Source organism: Hipposideros armiger, unplaced genomic scaffold (genome assembly GCF_001890085.2).
Source record: "Hipposideros armiger isolate ML-2016 unplaced genomic scaffold, ASM189008v1 scaffold_22, whole genome shotgun sequence".
Lineage (NCBI taxonomy): Eukaryota > Metazoa > Chordata > Mammalia > Chiroptera > Hipposideridae > Hipposideros > Hipposideros armiger.
In genome coordinates, this window is record NW_017731372.1 from 6,334,087 (window position 1) to 6,350,461 (window position 16,375).

The 16,375-nt window shown below is 42.4% G+C and overlaps 1 protein-coding gene across 3 annotated transcripts in view; it reads left to right on the plus strand.

Annotated features, from left to right (window-relative positions):
* Positions 1-16,375, plus strand: part of PACC1 (proton activated chloride channel 1) — an 88,824-nt gene that overhangs the window by 54,846 nt on the left and 17,603 nt on the right. For all 3 annotated transcript variants that reach the window (XM_019635517.1, XM_019635516.1, XM_019635515.1), the window contains exon 2: positions 2,882-2,978. Coding sequence is in view for 2 of the 3 variants with exons in the window: in XM_019635516.1 (XP_019491061.1) it covers positions 2,882-2,978 (97 nt within the window). In the remaining variant the exon portion in view is untranslated. The remainder of the gene's footprint in view (positions 1-2,881; positions 2,979-16,375) is intronic.

Here is a 16,375-nt window from a genome sequence, read left to right on the forward strand (position 1 = left end):
ACCCCCCACCCCGACCCCATACACCTGATGTTGCCCTTGGTTTACCCAAAACAGTCCAAACTTCTCAGCAAGCTTTCAAAGCTCTGCACAGCTGAACCTGTGATTACCTTCACCACCTCACCCACCCAGGTGCCGTGATCTGTAACCAGCAGAAATGGCTACACTTGGAAGCTCACTGTTTAACAATGTACTCCGGCTTTCTGGCCTCTATGCCTGTGCTCACACAATTTCTTCTTTACCCCGCTCTCTCAAGCTCCATTGGTTACTATCCCCTCATTATTCAAAGGAGGAATCTTAAATTCCACATGCTCCATGGAAACCGACATCCAGACCAGTCTAGCATTCTGCCTGTCCTCATAGGAACTTGCTGTTGTCTTGATCAATACTGATCAACATTGATGTACATTCTCTCTTTGTCAGTGACACTGTGTGGCGTATACAGAGCAGGTGGCTTAGCCCCACAGTAGGAGGTGAAGGCGAGTTGAAGTCAGATGAGGTTTGCCTAAGGCTTGCTGTTTTTTAGTGTAGGACCTGGGTTAGAATCTGACTTGGGGACTTTTTATATTTCTCCCACCATCTCCTTTACCCCGTCTGTTTCCTTCATCCAAAAGGAGCCTGATGGATTTTAGCCAGTGCTGTGGATTCCGTGGCCCCTAGATTCTGTGCCCTAGACAGTGGGGGAGTCCTGGGGAGCGATTTGTGTCTCTCCCTAACTCTGAAAGTTTTCAGGTTTATAAGGAGGAAAGTATAGCAGGTAAAATACTGGGACTTTGAAGTCAAAAAGCCCATGTTCCTATTCTGGCTCTGCCTCTTGCCATTTGTGTGACTTGTCAAGTCATTTATTTAACTTCCTTGAGCCTCAGTCTCTTCATCTGCAAAACGAAGGTAGTGATAGTCCCTATCTCCTGTGGTTGTGAGGATTAGATGAGTTGGTGTGTGGGAAGTGCATAGCTCAGTGCCTGGCTGGTGAATGATAACTTGTTAACAGGGATTGTGCAGCTCCTACTTGTAGGGAGCTTTGGGGTTCCTGGTTTACAGAACCATGCCCCTCACCATCCACATGTTAGCCTGCAGTATCTCCACCTCGCAGGTCTCCTAAAATGTTTATTAAGATATAGGCATTATATCTTATGTAAGATCCTGCTTGCAGGGCCAAGGCCAAAGGTGGAGTCAGTTGCTATCTGGGGGCACCCCTATAGTGCAAGGCATGGAAGGCCTTTTCTTCAGTGGCCCATCTGGAAACCCCTGTCTCACCTTCAGAGGAAGGAGGCTGTTGTCTGGATCATTTGGAGAGAGGGCCTAGGTTAGAATTAGGTTTCTTTGCTGAATGGTTGGGGCAGACCATGAAGTGGGCTCATCACAGCTGCAGGTAGTCATAAGAGGAACTGGGTGAAGAGAGTGTTGCCACCTGGGTGAGGCTGAATCTGGGTGAGGCTTGGATCAGAGAACTTGGGGCCTTCCTGGGACTAACATCCTCTTTCCCCATTGGCCAGCGAGAGCACCAGGACCCCCTGATCTGTGCTCCTACGGGCCTGGGTCTCATGGTGCCTTTTCAGCCTCCGAGTGCTCTCCCACTCATCGGTTTTCGTTTATTTGGGGATTGGAGGGCTTTAAGCTGGGGTTTTTTACCTGATTTTAAGGGTCAGGAGTGGAGGCATGGAGAGGGAGTTGTAACAATAATAAATGAATAAGAGCTTTATTTAACTCAAGTCTCTTAGGGATGAATTTTTAATGAAAATGTCTTGAGACCTTAGGCATTTACACTGTGGGTTTAAGAAAATATTTTGGAAAACTCCCTCCCATTCCATCCCCATTCCAGCGATAGCTGCTCCTCTACCTCTGGTCTTGCCCTCTCTTGCACTCCTCCTCAATGCTACAGAGACTTGTTGGTTATCGTTGTATCCTTTTTTGCGCACCTGCCCTCCTCAGCGGCATCATTTTCCCCGTTTGACAGGTGAGAACACTGATGGAGTGAGGTTGAGGTTGCCTGCTACCAGGCTGCTAATTAGAATCTGTCTCTGAGATGGGCTGCCTTCCCCGTTTGTTCTGCTGTTTGCAGCCTGAGTCGGTGAATTTTAGCTAGAGTCCTGGAGAGCTCTCACATCAACTGCACTGTTCCTCTTCTCACTCAGCAGACTCTAAGCTGCATTTCCTTCTCCTTTGGGAAGTGGTTAAGATCATGGGCTTTGGAACTAGGCCAACTTGGATTGGACTCCAGGCTCTGTGGCTGTCATGGAAAGTGTTATGTGTTGAATTGTCGTTCCCCCACACACACACACAAAGATCTGTTGAAGTCCTCACCCCCAGTACCTCAGAATGTGACCTTATTTGGCAATAGGGTCATTGCAGATGTAATTAGTTAAGATGAAGTTATACTGGAGTAGGGTGGGCCCCAATCCGGTATGAGTGGTCCTTATAAGAAGATGACCAAGTGAAGAAAGAGAGATGCCATGTGAAGATGGAGGCAGAGAATGGAGATCAGATGCATCCACAAGCCAAGGAATGTAAGGGTTGCTGCCGTTACCGGAAGCTAGGAGAGAACACTGGGAAAGATTGATTCTCCCTCACAGCCCTCCCAACAGCCTGGTTTCAGATTTCTAGCCTCCTGAACTGTGAGGGAATAAATTTCAGTTTTAAGCCACCCAGTTTGTGGTGCTTTGTTATGGCAGCTCTAGGAAAAGAAGATATGGGAAGTTACTTGAGTTTTCTGAGCTTCAGTGTCCCCATCTGAAGAAATGGTATACTATACCCTACATCATGTGGTGTGTGTGTGTGTGTGTGTCACACAATTAAGTGAGAAGCAGCTTCTGCTTCCTTATTCTAGTCTGGAAACGCGGGGCTGATGTAGCTGACCTGTTTCCCTCTTTGTTTCTCCCTTTAGCTGAGTGAGGAGTTGGATCAAGTGGTTGAGAACTCAGATCAGGCGGACGAGCGGGAAAAGGCAACAGTCCGAGTCCAGGGTTCGGGAGTCTTACCAGGTAAGTGGGCTCAGTGCTGGGGGTGGAAGAGCGGGGAAAGTGGTGTGTGTTGTTGCTGCGGCTCGAGGCCAGGTGCCTCACCAGCGGGGTACCTGTGGGACAGGCGGAGGACCCCACCACCCTCCACCCCCTCCTTGTGCCTTGGTGTCAGATCGCAGGTATTGCCCTAGTTTTAAAGCTATACATATTTAATCAGCCTTGGGACAGAGGATGTGTCCAGGCCGGTATATGCTCTTTTCTGTTCTCCAGTTTGAGCCAGTTCCTGGGGCCAGGTCATTGGCTACAATAGCAAGGGCTTTGGGTCTATGCTCTTCCCTTAGTTTTTCCCTAGGAAGCTGGTAGCAGTTGAACTTCTCATATCTGGGTCACTTCCCAGAGCCCTCTGGGAGGATATCTAATAGGCACCACCACCCAGCCAGTTGAACTTGGGAGTCATTCTTTTTTCTTTCCTTCCCTTCTTCACTTTTTTTCTCTGCCCCTCAGCTGTGCTGGCCTTCTTTTATTTTGGGCCCCACTCTTTCCCAGTATAGGAGGGAATTCCTCTGCCTGGAGTTGTCTTCCCTCTGCCTAGTTCATGCCTAATCATTCTTTAACTCACTTTTTCCTACTCTCACCTCCTGGCTAGATCGCTTCTCACCCTCCAACACTGTCACATGTAGCCTACACGCCTCTCCCTTTAGCTGTTGCTGGTGGAATGGTGTATTTGTTTGCCTGACTGTTTGATTCATGCCTGTCTATTCTAGAACGTAAGCTCCATGAGGATAGAGACCAGTCTGTTTTGCTCACCACCTTAGCCCTGGTCATGCAATAAAGATTTGTTGAGTGAGTGAGTGAATGGAGCCCCAGCTAGACTCCAGCTTCTTGAGTGGACTCAGGAAGGTGGGATTCTGCTGCTCTTGATTCCTGTGCTGGTGGGGGAGGGGAACAGGGTAGGAAATTCTGTGATTGTGCCCAACCCTTAGAGGAGACTTTGTAGAAGGAAGGAGGCTGGAAAGGCAGCTCACACTTACTGACGGCGTCCTCAGAGCCAGGCTCTGTCATAACCGTTGCCCCATTTGTAAAAATCCTGTGAGGTGGTCATCCTCATTTTTACAGATGAGGCTGAGCCGCCCTGAGGCTCAAGGAGGTTAAGTCAAGTGTGGGAAGATCACATGGCTGGTAAACAGACAGACTGGATCAAGTTCTCTCTCACCCCAACTCACAGTGGTTTTTAAAAAATATTTTAGGTGTCTTTTTATTAAAGCCCAGTGTATAAAAGGCAGTAGCATGACCTCCCCTCCCCCCACCCCGTGACTCTAGACACTGCCTCTAAGGTCCTAAGGTCCCAGGGAGTATAGTTTAAAAGCCTTGTATATTGGTTTCTATGTTACCGTAACAAATTACCACAAACGTAGAGGCTTAAAACAACACAAATTTATTATCTTATAGTAATGGAGGTCAGAAGTCCAAAGTGGGTCCCAGTGGGCTAAAATTAAGGTGCTGGCAAGCCTGGATGTCTTTCTGGAGGCTCTAGGGGGTTCTCCATTGAGTGCCTTTCCTAGCTTCTAGAGGCTGCCCAAATTCTGGCTTGTGGCCCTTCTTCCATCTTCCAACTGGCAGTGGCTGGTCGAGTCTTGCTCACGTCTTATCATGTTGATACTGCCTCCTGCTGCCATGTTTAAGGAGCCCTTGTGATGACAGTGGGTCCACCCAGATAACCTAAGATCATCTCCCTGTTTTAAGGTCAGGTGATGAACAGCTTTCATCTTCTGCCTTAATTTCTCTTTGCCATGTAACTTGACGTATTTGCAAGTTCTAAGAATTAGGGCTTGGACATCTCTGGTGGGCCCTTATTCTGCCTGCTGCACCCTGCACTGCCTGCCCTGTTGCCCCCAATTAGAAGAGGACAGATGGAGGTAGCAGGAAGGAGAAGACGGAGGGCAGGCTTGGAAAGATGACATTTCCTTTTATAGCTAAGTATACAAAGGAGATAAGCACAGAAAAGATGCCGAACACCGTTAATCATCAGGGAAATGCAAATTTGAACCACAATAAGATACCACTTCCCACCTACTAAGATGGCTACAATCAATAGAGATGGACCGTAACAAATTTTGGTGAGGATGTCAGGAAATTAGAACTCCCTTATAATGCTGGTGGGAATGGAAAATGGTACAGCTGCTGTGGGAAAGAGTCTGGCAGTTCCTCAAAAGGGTAAATATAGTCATCCTCTGACCCAGCAGTTCCAATCCTAGGTGTATACCCAAGAGAAGTGAAAACTTACATCCACTCCAAAACTTGTACATATGTTCATAGCAGCATTATTCATAATAGACGATTGAAACAATCCAGATGTCCATCAATTGATGAATGGATTAATAAAATCGTGTATTAATATAGTTGAGTATTGGCAGTGAAAAAGGAATGAAGAATCGATACATGCTACAACATGGATAAATCTAGAAAACATGTTAAGTGAAAAAAGCCACAAAGGCCACATGTTGTATGATTCTGTTTATGTGAAATGTCCAGAATAGGCAAATCCATAGAGATAGAAAGTAGACTTTTGGTTGCCAGGGAGCGAGGGGAAGAAGGAGTGAGTACTAAGGTGTATGGAGTTTCTTTTTGGGTAATGAAAATATTCTCCAGTTAGAGGATAGTGGTAATGGTTGCACACCTTGTGAACATACTAAACACTACTAAACATATTCACTTTAAAAGGTAAATGTTATGGTATGTAAATTATATCTCAAAAAACCAAATCACTAAAAAGAAAAAAAGGAGGTAGACAAAGAATTCATTCCTTCTTTGTATTCAGAATGCATCTTGGCCTACTGCTCTCTGCACGGTAGGACTTCTCAAGGTTAACAATAGACAAACAGTTCCCCTTCCTCTGAACAGAGGACCCAGGATGTTTTCAGAAATTGAGTTGCTCCTCACAGACCCCCTTAATTAATGGCTTGACTTACATTCTGAGGCAAGAGTGGGTTTTTGAAGCACTTCTGTTGTAGATTTTACCTCATAAGTTCCCTTTCCCAAGAAAATCTTATGCGTTGTTTTTGTCTTTCTACCACCTCGAGTTTGACTTCATATGAAGGATATATACTTTTAAAATACATTCAACTTACCATTCAAAAAAGCCAGTGTTTTCTGACTGCAGAGTGCATGCAACATGTTATCAAATATCCAGCACCTTTTTTTTTTAAAAAAAGATAAAACGTAATAGTGTCTAGTTTAAGAATTGGAGTGACACAGCACATGTGGATGGTAAATAGCTTTACAGGTTTTATTTACATTACATGCCCATTTGTGGATCAAGAAAAGGCTTGTAAAGAAGCCAGACTTGGCTTTTGTGAGTGAAACAGAGGAGGAGACTTGGCCAGTGTTCCCATGCGAGTAATTTGTCCGAGTACCTCTGCCAAACAAATCAAGATGATGCAATTGTCTTATGACCTTTTTGTGCCTTAGATTCTTAGAACTTTCAAGAGCATGTAAGGAGAGATCTAGCTCTTTCCCTAACCCAAGACACCATGAAGGTAGAGCATTTCACATCATGTGTATCTGGCATAAGATAGAGTGGACCCTGCCCACAAATTCCTGTCATTGTTCATCTTCAGTGTATAGTTCAGCCTGGATGTAATATGCAGTTTGCCTTAAAAATGTCCCAGACTTCTACTTGTTATGAAGTTACATTATCTCAGTCAGATCTTTTATCATCATTCGCGACCAGAATCTTCAGTACTAACGCTCAGCCTGTCACGTAGGGAAAGCATTGACTAGGAGTCAGGACTCCAGCGCTGTCCTGATTGTGCCAGTCGCTGGCTGAGGGACCAAGATCACTGCACGAGGAATGGGGTTGGACCGACACTTAAAAGTTCCATTCAGGTGTTATGCATTATGTACCAAATCAGTCATTTCAGAGTTCCTTCAGTTTTGTCTTGTGATCTTTTCAAACTCCCATTAGAATGTAGCACCCTGGTACCTGTCGTCATTGGCAGTTTCTAGCAGCTCATGACCGTGAATGTGCCATGTTTTGAAGTGAACCTGTGGTCTCACATGGACCATGGGAGCTGGGAGTGCCTTCCAAGCAAAACAGCTGTGGGTAGGCCCCTATGCTCAGACCGGCATACTTTGGGACCTGTGGCCCTGCAGCCTGGCTACATGTGACTGATCAGGGATCAGCCCCTGAGCTAAGGAGAGCCATCTGTGGACTGGGCATGGCGGAGGACAGTGTCTTGTGACGTGTGTAATGAGCCTTCCTATACAGGATACACTCTGGGAGAAGGTCTGAATGCAAGGCTCACGGAAAGGGACTTAGTAAAGTGAAGCGGGGTCATGGGAGAAACATGGAGAGAAGGCAGAGCAAAGCTATGAGGACGCAGAAACGGACACAGTCCCCGATAACAATAAAAAGCAGCAGAAGTAGGGCCGGCCGAGTGGCGCGATGGTTAAGAACTCGCTTGGGATGCCAGAGGGCCCCGGTTCGGATCCCACATATGAGGGCCAGTGACACTGCCCTCTACAGCTAAGATGCTGAACAACAGCTCAACCTGGAGCTGGGCTGCCGTGAGTCGCCGGCGACGGCGTGGGCTGCAGTCCCTGTGGCAGTGGGTTGCCATGGGCTACCGTGTGTGGCCAGCAGCCAGCGTGAGCGGCCAGCAGCCGCAGTGAGCGGCCGTCCAGAAGCCGGCGACTGATCTGCCTCGCCAGAGAAGAGCGCAATGATGGTGCCAACTTGGGCCAGTGAAGCAACATCCTCCACAACTAGATTGAAGAACAAAACGACAGCAACTTGTCTGTTCCCCTTCCCCCAATTCCCCAGCACTGTTCCAATTCCCCAATAAAAATCTTAAAAAAAAAAAAAAAAGCAGCAGAAGTAGAATCAGACAAAAGAAGTTGAGAAAGAGCATTGCTTTCATTTGTTTTGGAGAACTAGAACTATCGTGTACCTTGCTGGCTCAGCTCTCAGCTTGCCCAGGGGGCTTCCTTGGGGCTTCCTGCTTCCGCACTTTTCTTTGCAGCGGTGGAGTAAACATCCATTGCCTGCAGGATCCTGTTCCTTAAGGCCTCAAGGAGCCTCACAGACACTTCAGGGAGTTTACACTCCTGTGTAAAGTCAAACTTGCTAAAGTATTTGGCCAGAAATAACAAGGCATACCAATTGGTTTATAGTTTTGCATGCTTGAAATGCACTAGTATTCTCTGACAAATTGAGGGTAGCTGGTTAGCATTGCAAGACTGAGTTCATCTGTTATTTGGATTATTCATTTAGCAGAGACGGAAACACTACATGCCTACTATGTGAAAGATACTGTCCCGACCCACCTCCATTTTGTCTTCAGCATATTTTTTTTTCTAATTCATTATATTAAGAGATTGGAGTGCGTGGTGTTCGTTTGTGATATCTTCATCGAGGGCTTCATTGTTTGTACGTTCTGTTTCTTCAGTAACAGTAATTCACTGAGCAGGCCTTCTGTACTGTAATGCATTTTGCAGCACTCTCTCATATACTTCTCTCAGACATTTTATAAAATTGAAATGAGTATTTCCTTTTCACATGAAGAAAGTGAGTCTTAGGAGCATCGAGAACTTGGCCTGGGTCACAGAGTGGTTATCAGTAGTAGCAGAGCTGGAGCCCAGATCTCTCTCACTCTCAAGCTCATGCTCTTAACCACTGGGCTAGATAATCTGGTCTTTCAGTTCCGAACATAAATGAATAATGAACACCAAATTATTTCTTCCTGAAGTTCCTCCTGGTGCTTTAGGCACAGCGCTGTGTGAGCTCTTCCACCGTCTTTGCTGACCTCTCGCCCCACACTCCGCCTTCTTTCCTCTGAGCAAAGGACATCTCCCGTTTTACATCCTCACATCCTTCTGAATTGCAGCAGTTGGAGCACAGACCATCAGTCCTCTCTTTGTAGCTCCCTGAAGCACCTAGCACCTACCTAGCCTTGCATGTAGAGTTGGTGCTTTGATGCACGTTTATAGAAGTATAGAATGAAGGATTTCCTTATCTCTGCCAACCTAGAACGCTTTGATAGTTCTGTGCTGATCCTGACTTTGTGCTTTAAAATAAAACGAAATAATTTTGCAAATACATCTTTGTGTTTAAAGTCAATTTTTAAAAATTAAATGTATTGGGATAGCATTGGTTAATGACATTTCTATAAGTTTCAGGTGTACAACTTCATAGTATGACATCTTTACACTCTATTGTGTGTTCACCTCCTGAAATCTCATCTCCTTCTGTCACCTTGTATTTGACCCCCTTTATCCTCTTTGTTCCCCCTCCCCATCTCCTCTGGTAACCACCGTATTGTTGCCTGTGTCTGTGAGTTTCTGTTTTTGTTTATTTTATGTTGCCTTTCTGTTTTATATCCCACATATGACTGAAATCATAAGGTTCTTGTCCTTTTCCTTCTGACTTATTTCACTTAGCATAATACTCAAGATCCATCCATGTTGTGCAAATGGCAGTATTTCATCTTTCTTATGGCTGAGGAGTATACATTGTATGTATGTGCCGTATCTACTTTATCCAATCATCCATGGAAGGACACTTAGCTGTTTCCATGTTTTAGCTATTGTGATAATGCTGCAATGAATCTGGGGTTGGGGGTTGCATATATCTTTTTGAATTAGTGTTTTTGATTTCTTCAGATAAATACTTAGAAGTGGAATTGCTGAGTTATATGCTAGTTATATTTTTAACTTTTTGAGGAATCGCCATACTCTTCCATAGATGTTGTCCCAATTTGCAATCCCACCAACAGTGCCTTTCTCTACATCCTTGCCAGCACTTGTTGTTTGTTGATTTATTGATGACAGCCATTCTAACAGGTGTGAGGTGATATCGTGGTTTTAATTTGCACTTTTCTGATCATTAGTGATGCTGAGCATCTTTTCATGTGTGTATTGGCCATCTGTATGTCCTCTTTGGAGAAATGTCTATTCAGGTCCTCTGCCCATTTTTAAATTGGATTGATTGTGTTTTTGATGGTAAGCTCTGTGAGTTCCTTATATGTTTTGGATATTAACCCCTTATTAGATGTATCATTGGCAAGTATATTCTCCATTCAATAGGTTGTCTATTCATTTTGGTGGTGGTTTCCTTTGCTGTGCAAAAACTTTTTAGTTTGATGTAGTCCCATTTGTTTATTTTTCCTTTTGTTTCCCTGGCCCAAGGAGACAGCAAATATCCAAAAAAATACTAGTAAGAGTGGTGTCAAAAAGTTTACTGCCTATGTTTTCTTCTAGGAGTTTTATGGTTTGGGGTCTTACATTTAAATCTTTAATCCATTTTGAGTTTATTCTTGTATATGATATAAGAAAGTGGTCTAGCTTCATTTTTTTGCACATATCTGTCCAGTTTTGCCAACACCACTTATAGAAGAGACTTTGTTTACCCCATTGTGTATTCTTACCTCCTTTGTCGTAGATTAACTAACCATATAAGTGTGGGTTTATTTCTGGGCTGTCTATTCTGTTCCGTTGATCTACGTGTTTCCCCAAAAATAAGCCCTAGAATGATTTTTCAGGATGCTCGTAATAATAAGCCCTGCCCCAGATAAGATTGTCAGCCAGACATAACTGTTTGAATAAATGTAGATTTTTGTACATGAATAAATGAATAAGTGTAGATTGTTGGAGCAAAAATTAATATAAGACCTGGTCTTATTTTCGGGGAAATGCGGTATGTGTCTGTTTTTATGCCAGTACCATGCGGTTTTGATTACTATAGCCTTGTAATAGTTTCATATCTGATAGCGTGATACCTCAAACTTTGTTCTTTCTTAAGATTGCTTTGGCTATTTGGGGTCTTTTGTGGTTCCAGATAAATTTTAGGATTATGTGTTCTAGTTCTGCGAAAAATGCCATTAGTATTTTGATAGGGATTGCATTGAATCTGTAGATAGTTTTGGGTATTATGGACATTTTAATGATTTTAATTTTTCCATCCATGAGCATGGCATATGCTTCCATTTGTTTGTATCTTCAATTTCTTCAGTGTTTTATAATTTTCAGAGTACAGGTCTTTTACTTTGGTTAAGTTTATTCCTACGTATATTTTTTGGATGCAATTGTAAATGGGATTGTTTTCTTCTTTATCTGATAGTTCATTGTTGGTGTATAAAAATGCAACCGATTTCTGAATATTAATTTTTGTGTCCTGCTACTTTACTGAATTTTATCAGTCCTAGTAGTTTTTTGGTGGGATTTTTAGGGTTTTCTCTCTATAATACCATGTCATCTACGAATAATGACAGTTTTACTTCTTCCTGTTTCAATTTGGATGCCTTTTATTTTTCTTGTTTTCTTGGTGTGGCTTGTACTTAAAATACTATGTTGAATTATAGTGGTGAAAGTGGACATCCTTGTCTTGTTCCTGATGTTAAAGGAAAAGTTTTTAGCTTTCCACTATTGAGTATGATGTTAGCTTTCGGTTTTTCATATATTGCCTTTATTAGGTTGAGATATGTTCCCTGTACCTGTACTTTGCTGAGAGTTTTCATTATAAATGGATTTTGGATTTTGACAAATGTTTTTTTCTGCATCTACTGATATCATATGACTCTTACCCTTCATTTTGTTTATGTGGTGTATCACGTTAATTGATTTGAAGCTATTGAACCAACCTTGTATCCCAGGAATAAATCCCTCTTGATCATGGTGTATGATCTTTTTAATTTATTGCTGAATTCAGTTTGCTAATATATTGTTGAAGATTTTTGTATCTATGTTCAACAGGAATATTGGCCTATAATTTTCTGTTTTTGTAGTGTCTTCGTCTGGTGTTGGTATCAGGGTAATGGTGGCTTCATAAAATGAATTTGGCAGCCTTCCTGCTTCACTTTCTTTGGAGTATTTTGAGAAGGATAGGTATTAATTTTTATTTGAATGTTTGGTAAAATTCACCTGTGAAGCCATCTGGTCTAGAACTTTTGTTAGTTGATAGTTTTTTTACTACTGATGTGATTTCATTAGCAGTTATTGGTCTGTTCAGTTTTTCTATTTTTTCCTGATTCAGTCTTGGAAGATGTTTCTAAGAATTGATCCATTTCTTACAGGTTGTCCAATTTGTTGGCATATAATTGTCCATAGTATTCTCTTATGATCCTTTGTATTTCTGTGGTGTCAGTTGCCACTTTTCTTTCTGATTTTATTTACTTGGACCCTCTCTCTTTTTTTCATGATGAGTCTGGCTAAAGAGTTATCAACTTAATTTTTCAAAGAACCAGCTCTTGGTTTCATTGATCTTTTCTATTTTTTTAAGACTCTAATTTGTTTATTTCTGATCTTTATTATTTCCTTCTAATTGAACTCTGTTTTTTTTTCTAATTTCTTTAGGTATAAGGTTAGATTGTCTGAGATTTTTCTTGTTTCTTGAGGAAGGCCTGTATTGCTTTGATTTTTCCCTCTGAGAACTGCCTTGACTGAGGCCCAAATATTTTGGGTCATTGTGTTCTTTTTTTTTTTCATTTTCATTTGTCTCAAGGTATGTTTTGGTTCTTCCTTGATCTTGTTGTTAACCCATTCACTGTTTAGGAGCATGTTTTTTAGCTCCTGTGTATATGTGTGTTTTTCAGTTTTCTTCTAATTGATTTCTAGCTTCATGCCATTGTGATCAGATAAGATGATTGATATGATTTCAGTTTTCTTTAATTTATTGAGACTTGTTTTTTGGCCTGACATGTGGTCTGTTCTGGAAAATGTCCATGTGCGTTTGAAAAGAATGTATGTTCTGGTGCTGTTGGGTGAAATGCTCTAAAACTATCAAATTCACCTGGTCTGATGTTTCATTTAAGGCCACTGTTTACTTGTTGATTTCCGGTCTGGACGATCTGTCCATTGGTGACAATGGGGTGTTAAGGTTTCCTACTATGACTGTATTACTGTCAGTGTCTCTTTTTATGTCCATCAATATTTGCTTTATATATTAAGGTGCTGCTATGTTGGGTGCATAAATGTTTATAAGGGTTATATACTCTTGTTGGATTGATCTCTTTATCATTACTAAATGCCCTTATTTGTCTCTTGTTACAGTCCTTGTTTTAAAATCTATTTTTTCTGATATAAGTATTACTACTCCAGCTTGGTTTGTTTGTTTTTCATTTCTATTTGCATGAAATATCTTTTTCATCCCTTTACTTTTAGTCTGTGTGTCTTTCGATCTGACATGGGTATCTTGTAGGCAACATATGTATGAGTCTCTTTTTTTTGGTCTATTCAGCCACTCTTTTTTTTTTGATTGGCGCATTTAGTACATTTACGCTTAAAGTAATTATTGATAGATATGTAATTACTGATTGGTGTGTAGTTATTCCAAGTTTATTGTTTTCTGATTGTTTTTCTAGTTTTCTGTTCCTTTTTCTGTTGCTTTCTTCTTTTGTATTTTGATGACTTTCTACAGCTTTGTGTTTGGATTCCTTTCTATTTCTTGTATATCTGTTGTAGGTTTTTGGTTTGTGGTTACCACGTGCTTCTTATATACCAAGCTATGTTTAAAGCAATCTATTTTAAGTTGATGGTCACTTAAGTTCAAACATATTCTAAAATCACTACAATTTTTACTCACTCCCTCCATGTTTGTTTTTATCATTATTTTTTACTTTTGTTTGTGTGTTTGTGTTTATACCTTAATTTACTGTTGTAATTACATACGATATTCCTACTTTTGTCTTTTAACCTTTGTACTAGCTTTATAGTTAGCTGACCCACTGCTTTTACTAAGTGTTTGCCTTAGTGAGAATTTTTTTCTTGTAGTTTCTTATTCGTGTTCTTGATCTTTTCTTCTTAAAGAAGTCGCTTTAACATTTCTTGTAATACTGGTTTAGTGTTGATGAACTCCTTTACCTTTTTCTTGTCTTGGAAACTCCTTATCTCTCCTTTGATTCTAAATGATCGCCTTCCTGGGTAGAGTTATCTTGGTTGTAGGTCTTTGCCTTTCATCACTTTGAATATTTTGTGCCATTCCCTTCTGGCCTGCAGAGTTTCTGTTTAGAAATCAGCTGATAGTTCTAAGGGAGTTCCCTTGTATGTGACTGTGTTTCTCTTGTTACTTTTAAGATCCTCTCTTTGTCTTTAACCGTTGGCATTTAAATTATGAGGTTCATTTGAATCCTCTGTGAGTTTCTCTTGTTTGGGACTCTCTGCACTTCCTGGACTTGTCAGTTCCCTTCACCATGTTAGGGAAGCTTTCAGTCATTATTTCTTCAAATAGGTTTTCAATTTCTTGCTCTCAGTCTTTTCCTTCTGGTGCCCCTATGATGTGAATGTTGCTGGCTTGATATCCTAGAGGCCCCTTAAATTATCCTCATTTTCATTTATTTATTTATTTATTTATATTTATTTTTTTAAAGATTTTTATTGGGGAATTGGGGTATGGGAACAGCGCTGGGGAATTGGGGGAAGGGGAACAGAAAGGTGCTGTCATTTTATTCTTCAGTCTAGTTGTGGAGGACGTTGCTTCACTGGCCCAAGTTGGCACCATCATTGCGCTCTTCCTGGCGAGGCACATCAGTTGCGGGCTTCTGGACAGCCGCTCATGGTGGCTGCTGGCCGCTCACGCTGGCTGCTGGCTACACACTAGTAGCCCATGGCAACCCACTGCAGCAGGGGCTGCAGCCTATGCCATCGCCGGCGACTCACGGCAGCCCAGCTCCAGGTTGAGCTGTTGTTCAGCATCTTAGCTGTGGAGGGCAGTGTCACTGGCCCTCATATGTGGGATCCAAACCGGGGCCCTCTGGCGTCCCAAGCCAGCTGTTAACCAACGCGCTACTCGGCCGGCCCAAATTATCCTCATGTTTAAAAATTCTTTTTTTCTTTTTTGCTGTTCTGATTGGGTGTTTTCTGCTACCTTCTTTTCCAAATCGATGATTTGATCCTCAGCTTCATCTAGCTGTTGATACCCTCTAATGTATTCTTCATTTCAATTATTGTATTTTCATTTCTGGCTGGTTCTCTTTCGTGTTTTCTATCTCTTTGTTGAAGTTCTCACTGAGTTCATCTGTTCTAAGCCCTATGTTCATTGAGCATCCTTATTAGTAGTGTTTTGAACACTGTGTCTGGTAAATTGTTTGTGTCCATTTTGTTTAGTTCTTTTTCTGGAGTTTTGTCCTGTTCTTTCATTTGGGACATGTTTGTCTCCTGTTTTTGGCTGCTTGTGCTGGGCCTGGGGCCACTTAGCAAGAGCTATAAAGCAGGCTAAGGCTGCTTGTTTGGGGTTTGTGGACCTTTGAGAGGTGTTGAGAACGTCCACATGCCCCCTGTGTGTGTGCAGGAGCTGCTGGAAAAGGCTTGAGCTCGGTGCATGATGTGGGTGGGACGGGGCTTCTGGGAATCATCAGGGTGGGGCGATTGGGATTGGTGTCAGCCAGAGCACAGATGGAGAGCACAGATCTGGCATCCGCTTGGCCGTATGGGGGGAGGACTCAACAAAGGATCAATGGGGGCTGCCAGTGGTATTGTCCCTGAAGAGAACTGTCCTGCCCCCTGCCCCTCCAGCCCTCGCCTTGAAGCTAGTCAACTTAGTTTCTCTCCTGCACAGGAGTACAGATTGTGTGAGTTTCTGAGCAAGTGAGTCTGTGCATGGCTCCCAAGAGGTGTGCCTAGGTCTCCAGCAGCCTTCTGTCTCACTCAGACAGAGCCCCCTGGCTTTCGTAGCCAGATGTAATGAGTGCTCCTCTTCCTGGCCCTGGTGCTCTAGTCTGTGGAGCTGGTGTGGGGATGGGCCCCTCCCTCCTGGGGGGACCTCTGCTGCTGAGATGTCTCTCCTGATTCTTAATCACCACATTGTGGGTGTGGGATCTGCCTGTCTGCCTCTCCTGCCAGTCTCAACGTGGCTTCTTTTTCCTTAGTTATAAGACTTTTGTTCAGTTAGTCTTCAAGTGGCTGTCCATGATGGTTGTTCTGTAATTTAGTTGTAATTTTGATGTGGTCATGGGAGAAGCCGAGCACAGTGTTTACCTACATCGCCGTCTAGACCGGAAGTTCTCCCTCTTGTTACCTTTTTTTATCTTTAAATCTATTTTGTCTGATATAAGTATAGATGCACCAGATTTTTTCTGGATTCCATTTGCTTGAAGTATCGTCTTCCACACCTTCACTTTAAGCCTATGTTTGTTTTCGGAGCTGAGCTGAGGTCTCCTGCAGGCAACATATAGTTGGGTCTTAATTTTTAATCTATCCCGCTACGCTGCCTTTTGATTGGTGAGTTCAGTCCATTTACATCCAGGGTGATTATTGATATATGAGGACTTACTGCAGCCATTTGTTCTCTGGTTGCTCTGTACCTCCATTGTTTCTTTTTTTTTTTTTTTTTTTAATGAAATATAAACAACCTTGATTTTGTGAATCATCCACATATATTATTTTATATATAATATTTTTTTTGTTTGTTTGTTTGTTTTTAAGATTTT